Source organism: Watersipora subatra, chromosome 3 (assembly GCF_963576615.1).
Source record: "Watersipora subatra chromosome 3, tzWatSuba1.1, whole genome shotgun sequence".
NCBI classification, from domain to species: Eukaryota; Metazoa; Bryozoa; class Gymnolaemata; order Cheilostomatida; family Watersiporidae; genus Watersipora; species Watersipora subatra.
In genome coordinates this window covers 59,355,801-59,377,594 of record NC_088710.1, presented here as the reverse complement: position 1 = coordinate 59,377,594, position 21,794 = coordinate 59,355,801, and the positions used below count along the sequence as shown (strand labels likewise).

General features: G+C 40.1%; 1 protein-coding gene across 1 annotated transcript in view; it reads left to right on the top strand.

The window, feature by feature from the left end:
• Positions 1-21,794, top strand: part of LOC137390801 (dynein axonemal heavy chain 8-like) — a 93,653-nt gene that overhangs the window by 15,985 nt on the left and 55,874 nt on the right. Inside the window, exons 25-56 of the mRNA XM_068077118.1 lie at positions 51-186; positions 369-631; positions 2,618-2,709; positions 2,851-3,048; positions 4,634-4,808; positions 5,880-5,984; positions 6,446-6,616; positions 6,731-6,839; positions 6,941-7,119; positions 7,224-7,415; positions 7,840-8,082; positions 8,887-9,041; positions 9,235-9,413; positions 9,521-9,759; positions 10,580-10,723; positions 10,801-11,088; positions 11,202-11,457; positions 11,595-11,740; positions 11,850-12,086; positions 12,178-12,426; positions 13,113-13,245; positions 13,618-13,889; positions 15,003-15,216; positions 15,949-16,058; positions 16,204-16,635; positions 17,285-17,475; positions 18,851-19,031; positions 19,529-19,743; positions 19,827-19,974; positions 20,559-20,668; positions 20,781-20,937; positions 21,521-21,775. Of these exons, the coding sequence (XP_067933219.1) occupies positions 51-186; positions 369-631; positions 2,618-2,709; positions 2,851-3,048; positions 4,634-4,808; positions 5,880-5,984; positions 6,446-6,616; positions 6,731-6,839; positions 6,941-7,119; positions 7,224-7,415; positions 7,840-8,082; positions 8,887-9,041; positions 9,235-9,413; positions 9,521-9,759; positions 10,580-10,723; positions 10,801-11,088; positions 11,202-11,457; positions 11,595-11,740; positions 11,850-12,086; positions 12,178-12,426; positions 13,113-13,245; positions 13,618-13,889; positions 15,003-15,216; positions 15,949-16,058; positions 16,204-16,635; positions 17,285-17,475; positions 18,851-19,031; positions 19,529-19,743; positions 19,827-19,974; positions 20,559-20,668; positions 20,781-20,937; positions 21,521-21,775 (6,174 nt within the window). The remainder of the gene's footprint in view (positions 1-50; positions 187-368; positions 632-2,617; positions 2,710-2,850; positions 3,049-4,633; positions 4,809-5,879; positions 5,985-6,445; positions 6,617-6,730; positions 6,840-6,940; positions 7,120-7,223; positions 7,416-7,839; positions 8,083-8,886; positions 9,042-9,234; positions 9,414-9,520; positions 9,760-10,579; positions 10,724-10,800; positions 11,089-11,201; positions 11,458-11,594; positions 11,741-11,849; positions 12,087-12,177; positions 12,427-13,112; positions 13,246-13,617; positions 13,890-15,002; positions 15,217-15,948; positions 16,059-16,203; positions 16,636-17,284; positions 17,476-18,850; positions 19,032-19,528; positions 19,744-19,826; positions 19,975-20,558; positions 20,669-20,780; positions 20,938-21,520; positions 21,776-21,794) is intronic.

Genomic DNA, 21,794 nt, shown 5'->3' with positions numbered 1-21,794 from the left:
AGTAGCTAGATTACCTTCAGTGTTGTTTGAGTTGGGTTGTTGTCTGGCAGATTGAGGTGCCTGCTGATGAGCAAAACCGTGTTGACTCCCTGAGGTATGCTGTGGAAAGGCTCATTGGACAAGCTGCCACTGTGCAAGGGGAGCTCATTGAAGTGCAACCAACATTCAAGAAGGAGTTGCTTAGCGGTATGCTCCTTTTCTCTTTTCCTTCCGTCATTTTCTTTCTATTTTCCCTTTTGACTTTCTACATCATTATCATTTTTGTCATTATTTTAATGGTTGTGGGCCTATTGTATGGCTACTCTAAATGGTTATTGTTTTTATACCAAATAAAGCTTTTTTGTTAGGACTGCAATTAAATGTTACAGGTATCAGCGTCTTTCATCAAAATGTGAGTAATTTTGAGAAGAGTTACGGTGTAGAAGGACCAATGGTTGCTGGCATAACTCCAAGAGAGGCATCCGATAGGCTGAACATATTTCAATCAAGATTTGATGACATATACCGATCATACCTAACCTATTCAGCTGGAGAGCAGCTCTTCGGGCTGCCTGTCACTGACTATTCGTGTCTCCACCGGATCAAGAAGGAGCTCAACTTACTTCAGAAACTTTATGGCCTTTATAACCAGGTGGGTGTGCCCTTAAATATAGACCGCGGGCACTGAGTTACTTTTTACCTCTCTAAACAGGTAATACCACAGTGAGTAGAATTGTAGACTTTATAGTTAAATAAATATTCAGAGATAATATTTGTAAAAAGGTAAGCAAGGCTGTAATGGTAGTCTCATAGCCAACTGAGTAGTGCTGCACTGGTCTCATAGCCAACTGAGTAGTGCTGCACTGGTCTCATAGCCAACTGAGTAGTGCTGCACTGGTCTCATTACCAACTGAGTAGTGCTGCACTGGTCTCATAGCCAACTGAGTAGTGCTGCACTGGTCTCATTACCAACTGAGTAGTGCTGCACTGGTCTCATAGCCAACTGAGTAGTGCTGCACTGGTCTCATTACCAACTGAGTAGTGCTGCACTGGTCTCATAGCCAACTGAGTAGTGCTGCACTGGTCTCATTACCAACTGAGTAGTGCTGCACTGGTCTCATAGCCAACTGAGTAGTGCTGCACTGGTCTCATTACCAACGGAGTAGTGCTGCACTGGTCTCATAGCCAACTGAGTAGTGCTGCACTGGTCTCATAGCCAACTGAGTAGTGCTGCACTGGTCTCATTACCAACTGAGTAGTGCTGCACTGGTCTCATAGCCAACTGAGTAGTGCTGCACTGGTCTCATTACCAACTGAGTAGTGCTGCACTGGTCTCATAGCCAACTGAGTAGTGCTGCACTGGTCTCATTACCAACGGAGTAGTGCTGCACTGGTCTCATAGCCAACTGAGTAGTGCTGCACTGGTCTCATAGCCAACTGAGTAGTGCTGCACTGGTCTCATAGCCAACTGAGTAGTGCTGCACTGGTCTCATTACCAACTGAGTAGTGCTGCACTGGTCTCATAGCCAATTGAGTAGTGCTGCACTGGTCTCATTACCAACTGAGTAGTGCTGCACTGGTCTCATTACCAACTGAGTAGTGCTGCACTGGTCTCATAGCCAACTGAGTAGTGCTGCACTGGTCTCATAGCCAACTGAGTAGTGCTGCACTGGTCTCATAGCCAACTGAGTAGTGCTGCACTGGTCTCATTACCAACTGAGTAGTGCTGCACTGGTCTCATTACCAACTGAGTAGTGCTGCACTGGTCTCATAGCCAACTGAGTAGTGCTGCACTGGTCTCATAGCCAACTGAGTAGTGCTGCACTGGTCTCATAGCCAACTGAGTAGTGCTGCACTGGTCTCATAGCCAACTGAGTAGTGCTGCACTGGTCTCATTACCAACTGAGTAGTGCTGCACTGGTCTCATTACCAACTGAGTAGTGCTGCACTGGTCTCATTACCAACTGAGTAGTGCTGCACTGGTCTCATAGCCGACTGAGTAGTGCTGCACTGGTCTCATAGCCAACTGAGTAGTGCTGCACTGGTCTCATAGCCAACTGAGTAGTGCTGCACTGGTCTCATAGCCAACTGAGTAGTGCTGCACTGGTCTCATTACCAACTGAGTAGTGCTGCACTGGTCTCATTACCAACTGAGTAGTGCTGCACTGGTCTCATTACCAACTGAGTAGTGCTGCACTGGTCTCATAGCCGACTGAGTAGTGCTGCACTGGTCTCGCATCCAATTGAGTAGTGCTGCACTGGTCTCATTACCAACTGAGTAGTGCTGCACTGGTCTCATTACCAACTGAGTAGTGCTGCACTGGTCTCATAGCCGACTGAGTAGTGCTGCACTGGTCTCGCATCCAATTGAGTAGTGCTACACTGGTCTCATAGCCAACTGAGTAGTGCTGCACTGGTCTCATAACTACCTGACACGGCTGAGTTTTGTAACTAGGTAGTCTCACCATCAGGTGAGTAGTGTTCCACTAGTCCATTTTTTTCATGGCTAGAGGAGTAGTAGTCCTGTGCTGATTTTATTATTGTTAAAACTTTATTCGCATTGTAGAGATGTACATATATTTATTACTCTTTTCATCTATATACAGACCTGAGGTCATCATTATATTACATTCTACAGGTAATGAGGGGCATAGATGGTTACTATGACATCACATGGGCTGATGTGAACATTGAAAAGATAAATGCTGAGCTTCAAGATTTTCAGAATAAGTAAGTGATTGGTTCTATCTAGTTATTTCTTGGACAAGTATTCAAAATAAGATGCAGTTTTGTGACAGATAGATAAATACTATAGAGAAAACACAATGTACTTGGTTTAATGCTCGGTGAGGTAGTCGCAAACTCTCGCAGGTGTCGCAAGCTACCCAAGGGTATGAAAGACTGGCAGGCTTTCCTTGACCTCAAGAAGAAGATTGATGATTTCAACGAGACGAGTCCTTTGCTGGAGATGATGACCAACAAGGCTGTCGCTGAAAGGCATTGGCAGAGAATCAGTGCTCTTACAAATAAGAGCTTTGATATCGACTCTGACACATTCACTCTGGGTAAGTCATTCATGAATTAAGTAATGTGTTTTTGCTGATGTTATGTGGAGTGTATATCGAGTGTATAGGTAGAGTGTATATGTGGAGTAAATGTGGAGTATATAGATGGAGTGTATAGGTAGCGCGTGTAGATGGAGTGTATAAGTGTAGTGTATAGGGGGAGTGTCTAGATGAAGTGTATAGTTGAAGTGTGTAGATGGAGTGTATAGGTGGAGTATATAGATGGAGTGTATATGAATAGGTAGAGTGTATATGTGGAGTATATATATGGAGTGTATAGGTGGAGTGTGTAGATGGAGTGTATAGGTGTGGTGTATAGGGGGAGTGTCTAGATGAAGTGTATAGGTGGAGTGTATAGGTGAAGTGTATAGGAGGAGTGTCTAGATGAAGTGTATAGGTGAAGTGTGTAGGTAGAGAGTATAGATGGAGTGTATAGGTGAAGTGTGTAGATGGAGTGTATAGGTGTAGTGTATAGGGGAGTGTCTAGATGAAGTGTATAGGTGAAGTGTGTAGATGGAGTGTATAGGTGGAGTGTATAGGGGGAGTGTCTAGATGGAGTGTATAGTTGGAGTGTGTAGATGGAGTGTATAGGTGTAGTGTATAGGGGGAGTGTCTAGATGAAGTGTATAGGTGAAATGTGTAGATGGAGTGTATAGGTGGCATGTGTAGATGGAGTGTATAGGTAGCGCGTGTAGATGGAGTGTATAGGTGTAGTGTATAGGGGGAGTGTCTAGATGAAGTGTATAGGTGAAATGTGTAGATGGAGTGTATAGGTGGAGTGTATTGGTGGAGTGCATAGGTGGAGTGTATAGGTGGAGTGTATAGATGGAGTGTATAGATAGAGTTTATAGGTGGGGCATTAGTAGATAAACTGTGTAGACGCAGTGTAGAGGTGGAGTGTGTATAGGTTATATTATTGGATATATTTTAGAGGTGGAGTTTGTATAGCGTATATTAGTGGATATATTTTAGAGGTGGAGTGTGTATAGCGTATATTAGTGGATATATTGTAGAGGTGGAGTGTGTATAGCGTATATTAGTGGATATATTGTAGAGGTGGAGTTTGTATAGCGTATATTAGTGGATATATTGTAGAGGTGGAGTGTGTATAGTGTATATTAGTGGATATATTGTAGAGGTGGAGTATGTAGAGGGTATATTAGTGGATATGTTGTAGAGGTGGAGTGTGTATAGGGTATATTAGTGGATATATTGTAGAGGTGGAGTGTGTATAGCGTATATTAGTGGATATATTGCAGAGGTGGAGTATGTATAGCATATATTAGTGGATATATTGTAGAGGTGGAGTTTGTATAGCGTATATTAGTGGATATATTTTAGAGGTGGAGTGTGTACAGCGTATATTAGTAGATATATTGTAGAGGTGGTGTGTATAGCGTATATTAGTGGATATATTGTAGAGGTGGAGTGTGTATAGCGTATATTAGTGGATATATTGCAGAGGTGGAGTGTGTATATGGTATATTAGTGGATGTATTGTAGAGGTGGAGTGTGTATAGGGTATATTAGTGGATATACTGTAGAGGTGAAGTGTGTATAGCGTATATTAGTGGATATATTTTAGGAAGCATAATGGAAGCTAACCTGCTGAAACACAAAGAGGACATTGAAGATATCTGCATCAGTGCTGTAAAAGAGAAAGACATAGAAGCTAAACTGAAGGCTGTTATAGCTGACTGGTACAACATCAACTTGAGCTTCTCACATTTCAAGTCTAGAGGTGAACTTCTGCTCAAAGGACAGGTACAGTATATTCAACATCATATTTCTTCTTGATAAACATTTCTATTTAAACAAGATTCACTATTAGCAATTCTTAGTTATCAGTTGGTAAAACCTAGTTACTTTTTGACAACCGCCTATGGCCTGTTGATGTACTCTAATTCTACCTTTGTTTCATGAACCACTTGGATGTACCCCCGGTTAGTGCGAATCAGCGGAGCACCCCTTATGATGACAACTTTTTCCCGCTATAATGTTGTACTTAAAATTAAGCGCCTGATAGCAAATTTACTCACATTCATAGAATTCATTTTTAGGATATTTAGCCAGTATTTGACACTAAATTTTCTCTTAAATTTGAAGGAATTTAAGAGGAATTTTATGACCGAGTAAAAATTTTTTATACTGCAATAGAAATAGTAGGTCGCCGAAGTTTTACTCATCTGTATATAAATTTGATATTCCCTTTTAGAATATTTAATCAACATTCAAATAATTGTTAACGTCAAACTAGACATGAGGTATTAAATATTTTAATCAATTTGTTAGCTGAGTAAACAAATATATGGGGAACACAAGAGAGTACCAGAAGTTAGATTAGAAAATTGATTATCGCATCACAAACTGCTTAAATATCTAACAAATTATCTTTCATTTTTGGACACTGACATAAATTTCACTGTCAGGCTCACCACAAAATGCTCACAATTGTCGAGGGGGTTCATAGTTGCATAGTTCATAGTTGCGTAGTGCGGGACAAATCGTGGAAATAATGACATTTTAGTTTTGTTCAGAAGTCAGTTTAAAGCGTACTGATCCATAACATGGGAATAGTTTTATTACCAATTCTATGGACAACACTTGCCATTCTCGTAAGGCGCTCTGCAAAAGACTTCACTAATTTGATGGATTGCTTGAGGTCTGTTGTTTGGAGAGCCTTTGAGTGGTTCACATAAAAGGGGTAATACTAATAAAGTACATGCTTTCATGTGACTGTCTCAGCAGGTTATTGTTGTAAGAGTCCTTCCAGTACTTTACCATGATTGGAAGATCAGCTCGTCTGTGGTAATGCATTATAATCGTTGCCTGTAGGAGACATCAGAAATAATTTCACTGCTTGAGGATAGCCTGATGGTCCTCAGCTCTCTTCTCAGTAATCGCTACAACGCCCCTTACAGGAGGAAAATACAGGAGTGGGTGGGTTGTCTTCCAGATCTTTATCATGACTTTTATCTTACTTCATGTATAAATTCAGTGTGCTTATTCTTTATTTTAATCTTTCAATAAATATTGAACTATTGGTCTGGTTTACACTGGTAATTTTAGTTGCTGAATGTTGAGATTCACTATAACTTTGCTAACTTGAATTAAAATTGAACTTGAGCTAACAAATCCTGCATGTTTAATATGCAGACACTATGAGCTGCCATCACAAAATTGAAATGTTTCCCTCATTTACTTTTTACGAAAAACGTAGAAAGTCATGGGTAAATATTTTTTCATATCATTAAAATAGCATAAAGTACTTCTAAATTGAATTCAGATTCATTAAAAAGGAGAATTTCATATCAGAAACTAATGAGTTTTTCAAACCTTACATTAGCATTCTTTGTTTTCCATCATTTTATCCACCTTCAAGCATGTTCTCATATTGACAGGTGTCCAACCTCAGTAACAGTTCTGACATCATTGAAAACTGGATGGTAGTCCAAAATCTCTGGGTCTACCTTGAGGCAGTATTTGTCGGTGGAGACATTGCTAAACAGATGCCTAAAGAAGCCAAGCGATTTGGAAACATTGACAAGTCATGGGTCAAAATAATGACAAGGGTGTGTGGTCTGGTTTAGTCGATGCATATAAACAACCTTTTTCCATGATTCCTTAGACGTGTTAGCTATAATGTTTCTGCTAGTACCAGGAATGCTACACTGGATACCTTGTAGGCACATGAAACAACCAATGTAGTGCAGTGCTGCGTAGGGGATGAGACCCTGACACAACTGCTGCCCCACATGCTCGAACAGCTAGAGATTTGCCAGAAATCTTTAACAGGTCTGTAGCTAATATCAAACATCCTATGTATAAACATTGCAGAATTCTAACACTATACTCGTTAACAAGATTGTTTTTTATGCATTTCTATTGGTTTACAGGCTATTTGGAAGCCAAGCGGCTCATCTTTCCTCGTTTCTTTTTTGTTTCTGATCCTGCTCTTCTGGAAATCTTGGGCCAGGCAAGTGACTCCCATACGATCCAGTCTCATCTACTCGGGGTATTTGAGAATATCAATGGAGTTGAATTTCACCCAAAGGATTATGACCGGATTCTTTCCGTAAGTTCCTCACAATACTTCTGCTACCAACTCATGCACACTCTTAATGTTCCTGTGATGAGTGAATTTCAGTTTTCAAATGTTTTTCAAATTTATTTTGTCAGATAAAGTCAAAGGAAGGAGAGAAGATAAAGCTGATAAAACCTGTAAAGGCAGAAGGTAATGTAGAGGTTTGGCTAGGTGACCTGATGAAGATGTCTCAGAGATCGCTCCATGCAGTCATACGAGAAGCCTACATGCTCATTAGTCAAGATGGTTTCAACCTGCTAGAGTTTGTCGACCTCTACCCTGCTCAAGTATGCTCATTAAGTTTTGCTATTAGTTAAACTAGACAACTGTCATAATGTCACTTGCACCTGTCACGCATCGCCTGTCACGCATCGCCTGTCACGCATCGCCTTTCACTCATCGCCTGTCACTCATCGCCTGTCACTCATCGACTGTCACTCATCGTCTGTCACTCATCGTCTGTCACTCATCGTCTGTCACTCATCGTCTGTCACTCATCGCCTGTCACTCATCGCCTATCACTCATCGCCTGTCAATCCTCACCTTTTAATCCTCACCTTTTAATCCTCACCTTTTAATCCTCACCTTTTAATCCTCACCCATCAATTCTCACCTGTCAATCCACACCTGTCAATACTCACATTTTGTTGATCACCTGCCACTCGTCACCTGCGTCTGTCTCTAGACCAACTAAGACATTTTTGCTTACAGATCGGTCTTCTAGGTCTGCAGCTCATATGGACGATGGAATCGGAGTCTGCGCTCAAAGTTGCCCGATATGACAAGAAGGCCATGATTACAACCAACCAAAGGTTTCTTGACCTACTCAACTTGCTTATTGATCAGACGACTCGCGACCTGACTAAATTTGAGCGGGTCAAGTTTGAGACATTCATTACAATTCATGTGCACCAAAGGGATATCTTTGACGAGCTCTGCAAGCAGCACATCAAGGTACCAGCTGAACTATTTTATATTGAAATCGGGTGAATATTCTATAAACCACCTCTGAATTGTTGACTGGTCTAAACTTGCTCACTTCCTCATTGTCATATAATTTTGGTAATGCAGTTAATAAGCAAGGGTAGATATTTGCCAAAAGTGTCTCAAGATAAACCGTTGAACAAGTAGTCCCATTAAAAAAACTGAGAAAAGTCCCGACTTGGTAATAGTAGCATTTATGAGCTGCATGGTAAAAACAAAGAATAGGATGCCTAAAGAGAGCGATGTATGAGATACATGGATGAGTAGAGGAAATGTAAAATGTAAATAGCCTAAAATGTAAATAGATAAAACAGAAAAACTTTGTAAGCCACATTAAACTTTGTTCTTGTTAACAAGGACAAAAAAGTAAGAAGAACTCAACGAGTTTTAGTGCAAGCAAATGCATGGAAATTAATATGATCTAATGCCTGGTTTAGACCAATGTCATCTATAAGCTGTTAAGCAAGCTTTTGCAACAGTGCGATTGATGTGAATCAAATAGCTATGAAATCACAAAATGCTGCAACTAAATTTGTTTGTTCTAAATCACCTTTGTTCGTTTACTTACATAGAAAAGTTTTTGACCCACCACTTTCGGTGGAAGGGCTAAACCACATAATTAGTCTGAGATTTCGCTGTGGACTCGATTCACATCAATCCTAGTGTAACCAGCCGATGACTACGCACGACTGCCATACATACAACATTGGTCTGAATCAAGCATTACTTTGAGCTCTCTAACTGTAGTTGTCTATCGTTTAATCTCATCTGTAGTCACTGACAGACTTTGAGTGGCTCAAGCAGGCAAGATTCTATTTCAAAGAGGATGAAGACAAGTGTCAAGTCTCCATAACTGATGTTGATTTTATTTATCAGAATGAGTTTCTTGGCTGTACTGACAGGCTAGTCATCACACCTCTCACAGACAGGTTTGTCAAACTCACTATTTTGAGCAGAAAACCTTGGGCACGAAGGGTGAGTTTAGTGCATCAAGTAACCATAATTGCACACTATGTTCCTATTGTGTAAGGCTGAAAATATATTGAAAAACTGTTGAGTTCACTTTTTTGTAAGCTTGTCTAGTTTATATTATCCTCTAAACGACTTTTTAACTATTTGTAGGTGTTACATAACACTTGCTCAAGCTCTTGGTATGTCTATGGGTGGGGCACCAGCGGGTCCTGCCGGCACTGGTAAAACGGAGACAACTAAAGATATGGGCAAAGCTCTCGGAAAATATGTGGTCGTATTTAATTGTTCTGACCAAATGGATTTCCGTGGACTCGGAAGAATATACAAAGGTGAGTTTCTCGGTTTTCTGGTTATATTTCTAGCTCTGCTATGTAGCATATAGTACATTAACCTGTGTTGCTGCTTTTTGTTATTAATCGCTACATTTGATTGTTAGGTTTGGCTCAGTCTGGCTCCTGGGGATGCTTTGACGAATTCAACAGAATAGATCTTCCAGTGCTGTCGGTTGCTGCCCAGCAAATATATATAGTACTTATGGCGAAAAAGGAGAGGAAAAACACATTTATATTCACAGACGGAGACGTTGTAGAACTAAATTCAGAGTTTGGATTATTCATTACCATGAATCCAGGCTATGCTGGCCGGCAAGAGCTTCCAGAAAATCTCAAGATTCAGGTACGTCTCTTTATGTTTGTTCAGAGTTTTCTACTGTTATCTCTTTATGCCTAAAGTTGTGGTTAGTTTGTGTGGTTTGTGCTATACATAATGTTGTGTTTAGTTTGTATGGTTTGTGCTATACATAAGGTTGTGTTTAGTTTGTGTGGTTTGTGCTATGCATAAGGTTGTGTTTAGTTTGTGTGGTTTGTGCTATACATAAGGTTGTGTTTAGTTTGTGTGGTTTGTGCTATGCATAAGGTTGTGTTTAGTTTGTGTGGTTTGTGCTATACATAAGGTTGTGTTTAGTTTGTGTGATTTGTGCTATACATAAGGTTGTGTTTAGTTTGGGCTATGTTGCCCTGTTTACAATTAAAATGTTTGCATAGATTTTAAGAAAGTTTACGCATTATGGAGACTTCTGAACTACACTATTTTGTAGATATATTCAGATATGCAATGAACTTGCTTATATGGTTATTTCCAACTATTTATGTTAAAAACACATGTATACTTTATATACTCTATTTGAGATTGAAGATAATATTGGTCAAGTTTTGCATACAACAACAAGCTGTTTAAGGTTTCGCTTTTGCCAAACTGCGATGTAAAGCTGGGCTTTGTGTGAGCACTCAATATACTGAATGTGGCACACAAAGACAGAGGTAGTGAAAGCTCTATATTACGTATGCATGTAGTTTATAGTTAATTTCTGTATTGGCATCTTGCCAGCTGACTAATTTTGTCAATGTATTTTACTTTCCTTTTCATATACCATGCTAGCATAAAGTAATTGGCAAATAGGAGTTACATTACGAATTTACACTGTTTTTATTGTTAGTTTCGAACTGTGGCCATGATGGTTCCAGACAGACAAATAATCATGAGAGTCAAATTAGCTTCCTGCGGGTTCTTAGAAAATGTGATTCTCGCCCAGAAGTTTTACACCCTTTACAAGCTATGTGAGGAGCAGCTCTCTAAACAGGTGGGTTGCTGCGCTCTTGTGAATAGTAGCCTTGCCTTCTGTGATAGACAAGACGGTGATTGTTGCTCTGTATACAGGTTCACTATGACTTTGGTCTGAGGAACATCCTATCTGTGCTGAGGACTTTGGGAGCTCAGAAGAGGTCACGACCTTCTGAGACCGAGTCGACGATAGTTATGAGAGTCCTCAGAGATATGAACTTGTCTAAGCTTGTCGATGAAGATGAGCCGCTATTCTTGTCACTCATCAATGACCTCTTCCCTAGTATATTGTTGGATAATGCTACATATCCAGCACTGCAAAATTGTCTCATGGAGCAGCTGAACGAGATGCAACTCATCAACCACCCATCATGGAATCTAAAGGTATTTGAGTTTTCTACTTCGAACTGTCATCTCTATCAATGGTTTGGTCTGTTGCTGTTGTTCATATAAGTTGCTGTATTGTTAACAATGATTGACAACTTAATGCTTTGTAGGTTGTGCAACTTTATGAAACGCAAATGGTTCGACATGGAATGATGGCACTCGGACCATCAGGAGCAGGTAAATCTTGTTGCATTAGTGTGCTGCTCAAGTCAATGACAGAATTAGGACAGCCGCACAAGGAGATGCGAATGAACCCCAAGGCTATCACAGCCCCGCAGATGTTTGGCCGATTAGATGTGGCAACCAATGATTGGACTGATGGTATATTCTCCACACTCTGGAGAAGGACACTGAAACAGAAGAAAGGTGTAGTGGAACTGATGTATTCATTTCTGACATGATATGTTTTTGTCCGACCATGCTAAAAATTAGACCTTCTCTTTTGCCACTCCATTATAATTTCTTTTATCTATGTTTCCTTCATGCGGTACAACTATCTGCAGGAGAGCATGTGTGGTTAATATTGGATGGACCTGTTGATGCCATTTGGATAGAAAATCTCAACTCAGTTCTTGATGACAACAAAACCCTCACGCTCGCTAATGGAGACAGAATTCCCATGTCTCCTTCGGCCAAGATAGTGTTTGAGGTAAAACTGGACTGCTATTCTTTCCGGGCTTTATCTCAGCTGTTTACATCTAACACTTTTGCTGCACTTATAGGGCAGGAACTGTATAAAAATGCTGTTATCTATTTAGGTACACAACATAGACAATGCATCACCCGCTACTGTCTCTCGGAATGGAATGGTCTTCATGTCTAGCTCTGCCCTAGACTGGCTTCCCATTCTTAAGGGTTGGTTCCTCAAGCGACATACGACTGAACAAGAAATCATGCTGCCCATGTTTGAAGGAATATTTGAAGACGTTTATGAGTTTTGGAGTATCTCGCTGGTTAAAAAGATGGATGTTCTCCAGTGCATGGTTATCAAACAGGTTGGTCTATGACATACCATACGTCTCCCAACATCCTTATTTCTCACGCTTCCTCTTACCTCAAATGTAACTCCTGCATGTGTCTCTCTAGATGTGTGACCTTCTCCAAGGCCTCCTAAAGTACCCAGGCTCTGAAAACTTAGTGGGAGCTCCATCAGTTCACTACACAGCCGAGCATATGGGGCGGTTTTTCGTATTCGCCCTCATGTGGGGTGTGGGCGCCCTGCTTGAGCTAGATGGACGCGCTAAACTGGAACATTTTGTGCGGACTCACCCCTTCAAGCTTGACTTGCCTCAGTGTAAAGAAGATGAAACGATGTTTGAGTACATGGTTGATAAGGTACAGTTTAAATACATGTAGGTGAAATATTGTATATGGAATATAGAGATATGGTGAATGTTCTCATGTGTTAAGGTAGAGGCTAGTAAAGAACAGGGAAAGAGTTTGTCTATTGAGAGGTTGTTAAATGGTGATGTGTGACTTGAGGTCAGTATAAGGAGACAAAGTTGCTAAGGGTTGGCAGGATTAGGTCATGGGGTCAGAGTTCATTGTCTATGGTAACAACAAGCGGAGCAGCCGAGCTTCAGTGGTTAGTGCACTGGCATATAATCAGCAGGTCAATAGTTCGAATCATAGAAAGACCATTGGTGCTGTTAGGAATGGCATCCAACCACAATTGCTCCTGTGCTAAATCCCATGCACAGATGGTCACAGTATATTTAGTTCCTGGATACATCTGGTTCGGAATAAATTGCCATACATGCAGCAGAGAGGGAATAAATTTTGATAATTCAACTAAATTTTTTTTAACATTTGCTGTGGCCTTGACGAACAAAAAGGACCAAAGCTGAATAATTAGCGCAACAGGCAAATTTGATAGTTTAGTTGAAGTAAGGGATACTAGAGGTCAGTTAGTAGATGAGATAAGATGAGTAGCATCATAGAATCAAAGGATCAACATTTGTGCTAAACTTGGAAGTTGCTCAACCCACCATAGCAATGCTTTGTTTTCTGCTTTAACTTAGACTGGAAACTGGTGCCACTGGCGAAATAGAGTGGAGGACTATCACTATCCTAAAACCTCTATCCCAGAGTTCTGCTCCATCCTTGTTCCAAATGTTGACAATGTAAGGACACAGTACCTGATCAAAACTATTGGTAAGCAACTAGTTGATATCTCTGCAGTTACAAAAGCCTTCTGTATCACTGAGTTTAGTTTCACTTTGTTTTATGATTTTAGCTCCAGTTAATAATGTGCTGCAAGTGTATTAAATTTGTTTTGGGCTTTCAATGTTCTTGCGCAAAATGAGTCAAGTGAAACCAGAACAAAACGATGTCTTACTGTGTTTATTTTGCATAAATGCTAAAGACTTGAAGTTGTCACATCCTGATGCAATAAGCTTATTGAGTTTCTAAGTTATACTGATAGAATTCTTATTTTTTCAGATGATAAAATACCAATATGTATTTACATAGACATAGTTTTTTATCATAGCAAGTGTTAGCCTTTAGCATTTACCTCTTTTGCAGCTAAACAAGAGAAGGCCGTCCTTCTCATAGGAGAACAGGGAACAGCCAAGACAGTCATGATCAAAGGCTTCATGGCACTCTCCGACCCTGAGACTCACCTGACCAAAAACTTCAACTTTTCAAGCGCAACTATTCCCATCATGTTCCAGAGAACTATTGAGAGTTACATAGACAAGCGAGTCGGCAGCACCTATGGGCCACCTGGTGGGAAGAAGATGACAATCTTTATCGACGACTTGAACATGCCTGTGATTAATGAGTGGGGAGATCAGGTATGCTATATTCACAACTAGTTGTGCCTCCCGGCGTTGCCCGGGTATTAAAAATCAGCTTATAAACAATGAGAAGTGGTGAGATTTGCTTACCACTTGCTGGCTGGCAACTCTCCAGCAAGTGGCTGGCCATTGCCAAATGGCTTGGCACATTGCCAATGGAAAATTCCACTAACCTAGTTAGTAAGCTTCAAATGCCGGTAGGCAATGACATTGCGTTAGTATTGTTGCCTAGCTAGGCTATTCTAATAATAGCTATAACCGGAATGCAGACAGACATACGACATACAGACATAAAACATACTTTGAGAAATATATACATGTATGTATAGATTTGTTAATAGTTTTGTGAAATACCTAGGATGCCTTCCAATGTTGCTACAACTTCTTGCAGATTGAGTTAGACATACCCCTGCTAGTAGTGAACCATGACTTTCGGTTGCTTGTTCGCTTCTCAATTACGGGATTTTAAAATAAGTTGATTGTATCTGTAAGAAAAGATGCTTTAATCACCGCTATGGCTAGTTTCCGATTGACTAATTTTAATAGGTTGAATTGCAGTCATTTTGAGAAGGTAGTTGACTAGCTGTGATGAAAGATGCTATAGCATGTACTTCCAAAATTTTTAGTTTGTGTTACACATTATAGCAACTTGAAATGTTATTGCATACTGTTGTTTGGTAGTTACTACTGTGCTAAGTTGATGAGAGGCTATGTGACAAAAGTGCCACTCAGTGAAGTGTTCCTGCTTGGTGTAATTCTATAAAAAGACTTTTTTATCTGCTTTCAAAGATAAGTGAGCTGGTGTTCAAGTTTTTCAGTGAACTAGTTGTATAAAGTTCCAAGTGAAAGAGCTTATTTAGGTTAACATTTTACTGTGGTCACCATAGAACTAGTCTTTATAAGTGGTCACAATAGAACTAGTCTTTGTGTGGTCACCATAGAACTAGTCTTTATAAGTGGTCACCACAGAACTAGTCTTTGTGTGTGGTCACCATAGAACTAGTCTTTGTGTGTGGACACCACAGAACTAGTCTTTGTGGGTGATCGTATATCAAAGTGTGTCTCTGTATATAAGTGTGTGAATTGATTATTTTTGTGCTCCTACCACAGGTCACAAATGAGATAACACGACAATGCATGGAGATGGGAGGAATGTACAATGTTGACAAGCCAGGAGAGTTTTCTACTGTAATAGACATACAGTTCTTGTGTGCCATGATACATCCTGGTGGAGGTCGCAATGACATTCCACAGCGTCTGAAGAGACAGTTTTGTATATTTAACTGCTCTCTGCCCTCCAATGCCTCGATAGACCGAGTATTTGGTGAGCCATGTTTCAACTCTACTATGTATTAAGTATGACTGTTCTACAAGAATAACTGCTCTGCTTTTGCAAACCGAAATTTATTCCCATTGTGCTATTCCTTGATTTAGTACCACTTCACTTGTGGAAGACCAGAAGAATTGCGCTAGAATGACAATTGTCACTTCATACCCCTGTTTTTGAACAAACCTTCGGTATTGACAATACAGTTATAGGAATAAAATCCATTTCGCACTGAAATTCAACTCAGAACCGCCAGCTCTGCAGACATGCGTGCTATCCATTACACTACGGTCCAACTGGCTATATTATAGAATAATTGTGTACATATTTAGGTACCTGCCTATCTTTAATGGCTTCACGCTTCATCTAGCATGCTTCTCGCTTCAACTAGAATGCTGAAGATCATGATTGTGTGAGAGATCATGGCGCAATCTTTTTTCCTAACACTGGCTTTGGAGAGATGGGCTCGGCTCTTATTATAGTAAAAATTTAGACTAGCTCAAGTTAGTCAAATCCATTGGGCAAAATATTCAGCCAATGGTAACTACATTACAAGAAACTTAGCCAGTTTTATTACCTGTGCAACGCCTGGCATTCACCCAGTTACAACATATAGTCATTCAGCTCTCATTCTGTCATCATCTTAATCAAATCAATAACCATTATTACCTGAGGTGGAGCAGGTGGTTTGCTTGCTGCCACTAAGCTTGTGTATTTTTGTGTTGATAGGTAGCATAGGCCAAGGTTACTTTGTACCAGAGAGAGGATTTGTGCCTGAAGTTATTGCCACTGTGAAAGAGTTGGTGGGCATTACCAGAATTCTTTGGCAATTAACCAAGGTAACAAATCATTGATGCTCATTGGGTAAAATTGATGCTAAACCTTATAAAGTTTACCGACATTAATTACTTTACTGTATTGTATAGTATGTCTACCGCTGATAATTCTTGCTTTATTTTAACGTTAAGTATTTGTTTGTTTTAGGTGAAGATGCTGCCTACACCAGCTAAGTTTCACTACGTGTTCAACCTGAGAGATTTGTCACGCATTTGGGAAGGTATTCTGCACATAAAGAGTGGGGAGTGTCACAATGTGCAAATGCTGCTCTGGCTGTGGAAGCACGAATGCCTCCGCGTTATCTCTGATAGATTCACTAACTCGCAGGATAAGAAGTGGTTTCAGGATGCCATAGCCAAAGTGATCAAGGACAATTTAGGGGAAGGCTACTCTTCTAGCCTTGGCACAGAAAAGTATTTTGTGGACTTTCTACGAGATGCCGAGGAAATGGCTGGGGAGTCTGTCCACGATGTGTCAGATGATGCAGACTTTGAGATGCCTCATGTTTATGAGACTATAGAAAGTTGGGATAGTCTGAAGGAGAGGCTTAACTACTTCCTCGGTCAATACAACGAACAGGTAGGCTCGTTGTATTGCTCGTTGTATCTCTGTGCAAAGAATTGTGTGAAGACACCACGTATTTACCGACAGATATTATTGCTATTTATATTATCACTATTCACATATGAATGTATATGTATAGTAACACAGTGATGAGGTAGACAGAGTTTTAGTTGTGTTCGGCTCCATCATTAGTCTGAGTTTATTAGCGGAAGGCACTTGTGGCTATTTAATGAAGAGAAGGTTGTGATGGCATTCAAGAACTAAAGCTACTAACAAAGAACTGATGTGAACAGTCATCAATTGTATTCTATTGTTCAAGTGTAATAACCTTTTGAACTTACAAGTTAATAAAAGGTTAAGGCATCTGCATAACTTTTGGCATCCTGGCGCGTGGTCAGCTATGGTGGTCATACAAGCGACCACTTTTTCTCAAAATTCATCAGATTTCTGGCCAGCTATTACATATTTGTAAGGTTAGCTCTAGCAGGTCTTACAGATGTCATAGATATTCATTTTTTGGTTTTAACCTTACTGCTTCCTTTTTTGGTCTTGCCCTCTGTTTCTTATCTGCCGTCCCTTGACTTACTACTCTATGCATGTTGTGAATGATGTGAAAGACAGAACCAGAACTTGCATCTACTTAGCTCGAATTAAACTCTTGCAGGTGCGTGGAGGAGCTATGGATCTGGTCTTTTTCAAGGATGCTATGATACATCTGATGAAGATATCAAGAATAATTGGTACTTCTCGCGGTAGTGCCATGCTGGTGGGAGTCGGTGGCAGTGGTAAACAGTCTCTCACCAAGTTGGTGTCCTTTATCGCTGGATACAAATCTTTCCAAATAACCATGACCAGGTACGTTTACAGCTACTGAAGGGTGTAGTTGTTGCAAGATGTAGTTGTTATTATATGTTGTTGTTGAAAAGTGCCATTGTTGCAAAGTATAGTTGTTACCATTTGTAGTTGTTGAAATGTGTGGTTGCTGCAAGGTGTAGGTGTGGTAGGTTTTGGTTGCTATAAAGCGTGATTAAAGATATAGCGCCAAAATGATTATCTAAATTGGTATAAACAAAGTTTTTATTGCATGATTTGTGTATATCCCATTTAGACTGGCTTATTGCAAGAATTCCTGTCACCTTTTGCATAAAGAAATGTCCAACACATTCGTGAAGTGAAAAGGGTCAGCCATAGCTTGTTTACTAACATTCAGTGAGCCCTGTTGTGCTACCTGTTGTTCTACCACTATTGTGGTACTTATAGTGGTACTAGCTGAGTGCCCTGTGTTGCACCAATAATAAAAAACATTTACACCATTCTCACTTCTAAATGAAGGTGTTTGTGTTTTTTGTGTGTGTTCGACCAATGCATAATATACACGTAAATTTAGTTGCCATTGTCTAAGTTTTTTTTGCCTGATGAATTTGAGTAACATAAATTACTAGTCTAAATCTTGCTAATCTAAGAACCGTGCTCATCCTTCCATCTGGGCATTAAGGAAGAAGATTGCACCTCACGGGAATCAATCCCATACATTTGAAGGATGCATGGATGTGAAGCCAAGCGCACTACCACTAAGCCACGCAGCCAGCTTGCCACAGCTTAACATAATTTTACTTATAATCATTATGCGTCATGACCTCTCACTCAATCATGATCTCCAAGCGTGTTAGAATTATTTAAGCATGCTAATCATTGCATACTATTGCGAGTAGGTCATGTGGCGCATGGATAGCACGCCTGTATATAGAATTGTTTTATCCGAGTTTATTGACATTGTTACGCGGTTTTTTCATTCTTATAACTTAATTGCTAAAACTGGATTCAGGAATGACAAACTCCCCAATTTGTATATATAGACTAAGACTATGCAAGCTTTAGCTGGATTCTAAAAAACATCAGACTCGGTTAATAATAAATGAGATTGGAAACTCGACATGAAGTATTTTCCAAAAAAGTATTAGTATTGTCACAATTCACTCTGAATATCAATCATAATAAACCTAAACTAACATGACTCCCATTACATCGTCTATATCAACACATTCTTCTGTGGTAGGCCCCTACATGTAATTTAGATACTGCAATAAATATCGAGTGGAAACCTTGTATTGCATATAAGTCGGTCTTAATTTTAATGCATGTATTTATGTATGTATACATTGAACAGTGGTCATGTGGTCATAAGAAATCCTTGAATAATAACAAGTTATACGATATTGTGTTTTTGCAGGTCATATAATGTGTCCAATCTATTGGAGGACCTCAAGTCATTGTACAGGATTGCTGGTCACGCTGGCTCCGGGGTCACTTTCATCTTCACAGACAATGATATCAAAGATGAATCTTTCCTCGAATATCTCAACAATGTGTTGAGTTCTGGAGAGGTATCCAATCTTTTTGCCAGAGATGAGGTATGCCAACTTTTAACTTGACTATAGCCTTTTTTACAGTATAGCCCTTTTACAGTATAGCCCTTTTACAGTATAGCCCTTTTACAGTATAACCCTTTTACAGCATAGCCCTTTCACAGTATAGCCCTTTTACAGTATAGCCCTTTTACAGTATAGCCCTTTTACAGTATAGCCCTTTTACAGTTTAGCCCTTTTACAGTATAGCCCTTTTACACTATAGACCTTTTACCGTATAGCTCTTTTACCGTATAGCCCTTTTACAGTATAGCCCTTTTACAGTATAGCCCTTTTACAGTATAGCCCTTTTACAGTATAGCCTTTTTTACAGTATAGCCTTTTTTACAGCATAGCCCTTTTTACAGCATAGCCCTTTTACAGTATAGCCCTTTCACAGTATAGCCCTTTTACAGTATAGCCCTTTTACAGATTAGCCCTTTTACAGTTTTGCCCTTTTACAGTTTTGCCCTTTTGGTATGTGTTTAGCTGTTTATTTTCAGTTAGATGAGATGTGCAACGATCTAATACCGGTGATGAAGAAGGAATTTCCTAGGAGGCCGCCCACTATGGAAAATCTCTATGAATACTTCATCAGCCGAGCTCGCAACAATCTGCATCTTGTTCTTTGTTTTTCACCTGTTGGAGAAAAATTTCGGAACCGAGCTCTGAAGTTCCCGGGTCTCATATCTGGCTGTACTATGGACTGGTTTGAGAGGTAACGTCTCTATTGTTACCTATGATATTCTATGGTTATCTGCCATTCTTCATTTACAACTTCCTTTTTTCTTATCCCTGCAGGTGGCCGAGAGATGCTCTCATCGCTGTATCTAACCACTTTCTCTCAGGTGAGAGCCTGTCTACCCCAGATGAGTGCAAGAAAGAACTCATCATAATGATGGGTTCCGTGCATGACGGAGTTGCTCGCACTTGCCAGGAATATTTTAGCGTGAGTACCAGACTTGAGGCTAATAATTTCCAACATAATGGGTCTCAGACACCGATATCCATACCAATGTCTGATATGGAGCTAATCCAATGGGAGAACGTTTACGGTATAGGGATTTGATGTTATTTGAACAGTAAAAGACTTGTAAACTGCCCAATTCATTCCACAATCATTCCAACATCATTCCAACCCTGCTCTTTTGGCCCTTCAAATAGAAAAAGATTGAATTGAATCTTCTAATTTACTGACTGTGCAGTAACTATTATTGATATACTATTGGTTTATTGGTTAGTATCTGCAACTTTTTTTTCTGTTCTTTTCTCTTTCACTTGGTTTAGGGTTCATGATTATGGTAATTTTATGTTAAATTAAGGGGAGCGCAGGCTTTTACTGTCAATTTAAATATATTTTTCACTTTTTTTCTAGACAGTAAGGTCTACACTGCAAAGATAAGGCTCGGCTATCGTCTCTCTGTCCAAGTATTTGTAGAAGTATTGCTTGGACTGAATTAAACAAACTAGGAACAATTAGGGCATATCTACTTTAGCTCAGACTTACTCCTATTGATTTGGTTATGAATGCAGAGGTTTCGGAGGCAGACCCATGTGACGCCGAAGTCTTACCTGTCATTCATAGACGGATACAAAGGAATATACGCAGATAAAAGGATGGTGCTTATTAATCTAGTGAACAGGTATGTCCACGATACATATTAGTTTATCCATCGTTGCATACCTGAATGCAATCACTGGTCCTTTCTAGGACTTCTACCTCTCATATCTAGTGTTCTGCTTTTATTCCTGCAGGATGGACACAGGCCTGACTAAGTTGGTAGAGGCCACAGAGGCAGTTGACATACTGAGCAAAGATTTGGTGGTGAAAGAGAAGGAGTTGGAGGTAGCTAATGAGAAGGCTGATAAAGTACTGGCAGAGGTGGCTGTTAGCACCCAGGCAGCTGAGAAGGTAGGTCAGCGAGGATGTGTTTCCTTGCTCCGCAAGCATTTACGGTGGAATATAACAATATTGGACTGTATATTAACATTGAAAGTAAAGAACTGCTCAATCTATCATCATCATTCCTCTGCTTCAATCTTAATATCTGGTATAGAAATTCTGGGAGTGTAAGATGTACATCATTGTTGGGGTTATGTTCTCGTCACCATTTATATAACCCCATCAAAACAGTGCTGTTCTAAAATTTAGTAAAGTGTCTATAGTTGATTCCTAGACCAAACTTGCCCCTTTTTTCTAGGATCTGCCTCTTTAGTTTTTTTACGTGTAAGTCTTTTTATGCCACGGCATTCACCCCTCTTTAGTGAGCATAATGCAAAACACATGTCTTGTTTGTATTGTCAGAGATGATTGGCAAGGTGCAATAACTACCTAGCAACTGCTTATTCACGGTCAACAATTTATTAAGTTGAGCATGCTGAAGTACCCTAGTTGAACAGAGGTTGCCACCTTCCGCTGTACTATAGCATGGAACTGTTGCTATGCTACACGCATATTAGCTAACTTAGTGAACCCACTTGGTTTCTGTTGGCAGGTAAAAGGCTCAGTGCAGGTAGTTAAGGACAAAGCTAAGGCTATTGTGGATGCCATTGCGGTAGATAAAGCGTTTGCGGTTGACAAGTTGGAGGCAGCGCGGCCAGCTCTGGAGGAAGCTGAGGCAGCCCTCGCTACCATCAAAGCCTCTCATATTTCAACTGTGAAGAAACTTGGCAAGCCACCACACCTGATTATGAGAATCATGGACTGCTGTCTGATCCTTTTCCAAAAGAGGATTGACTCTGTGCTCATCGTAGGTCTCATTGTTTCAT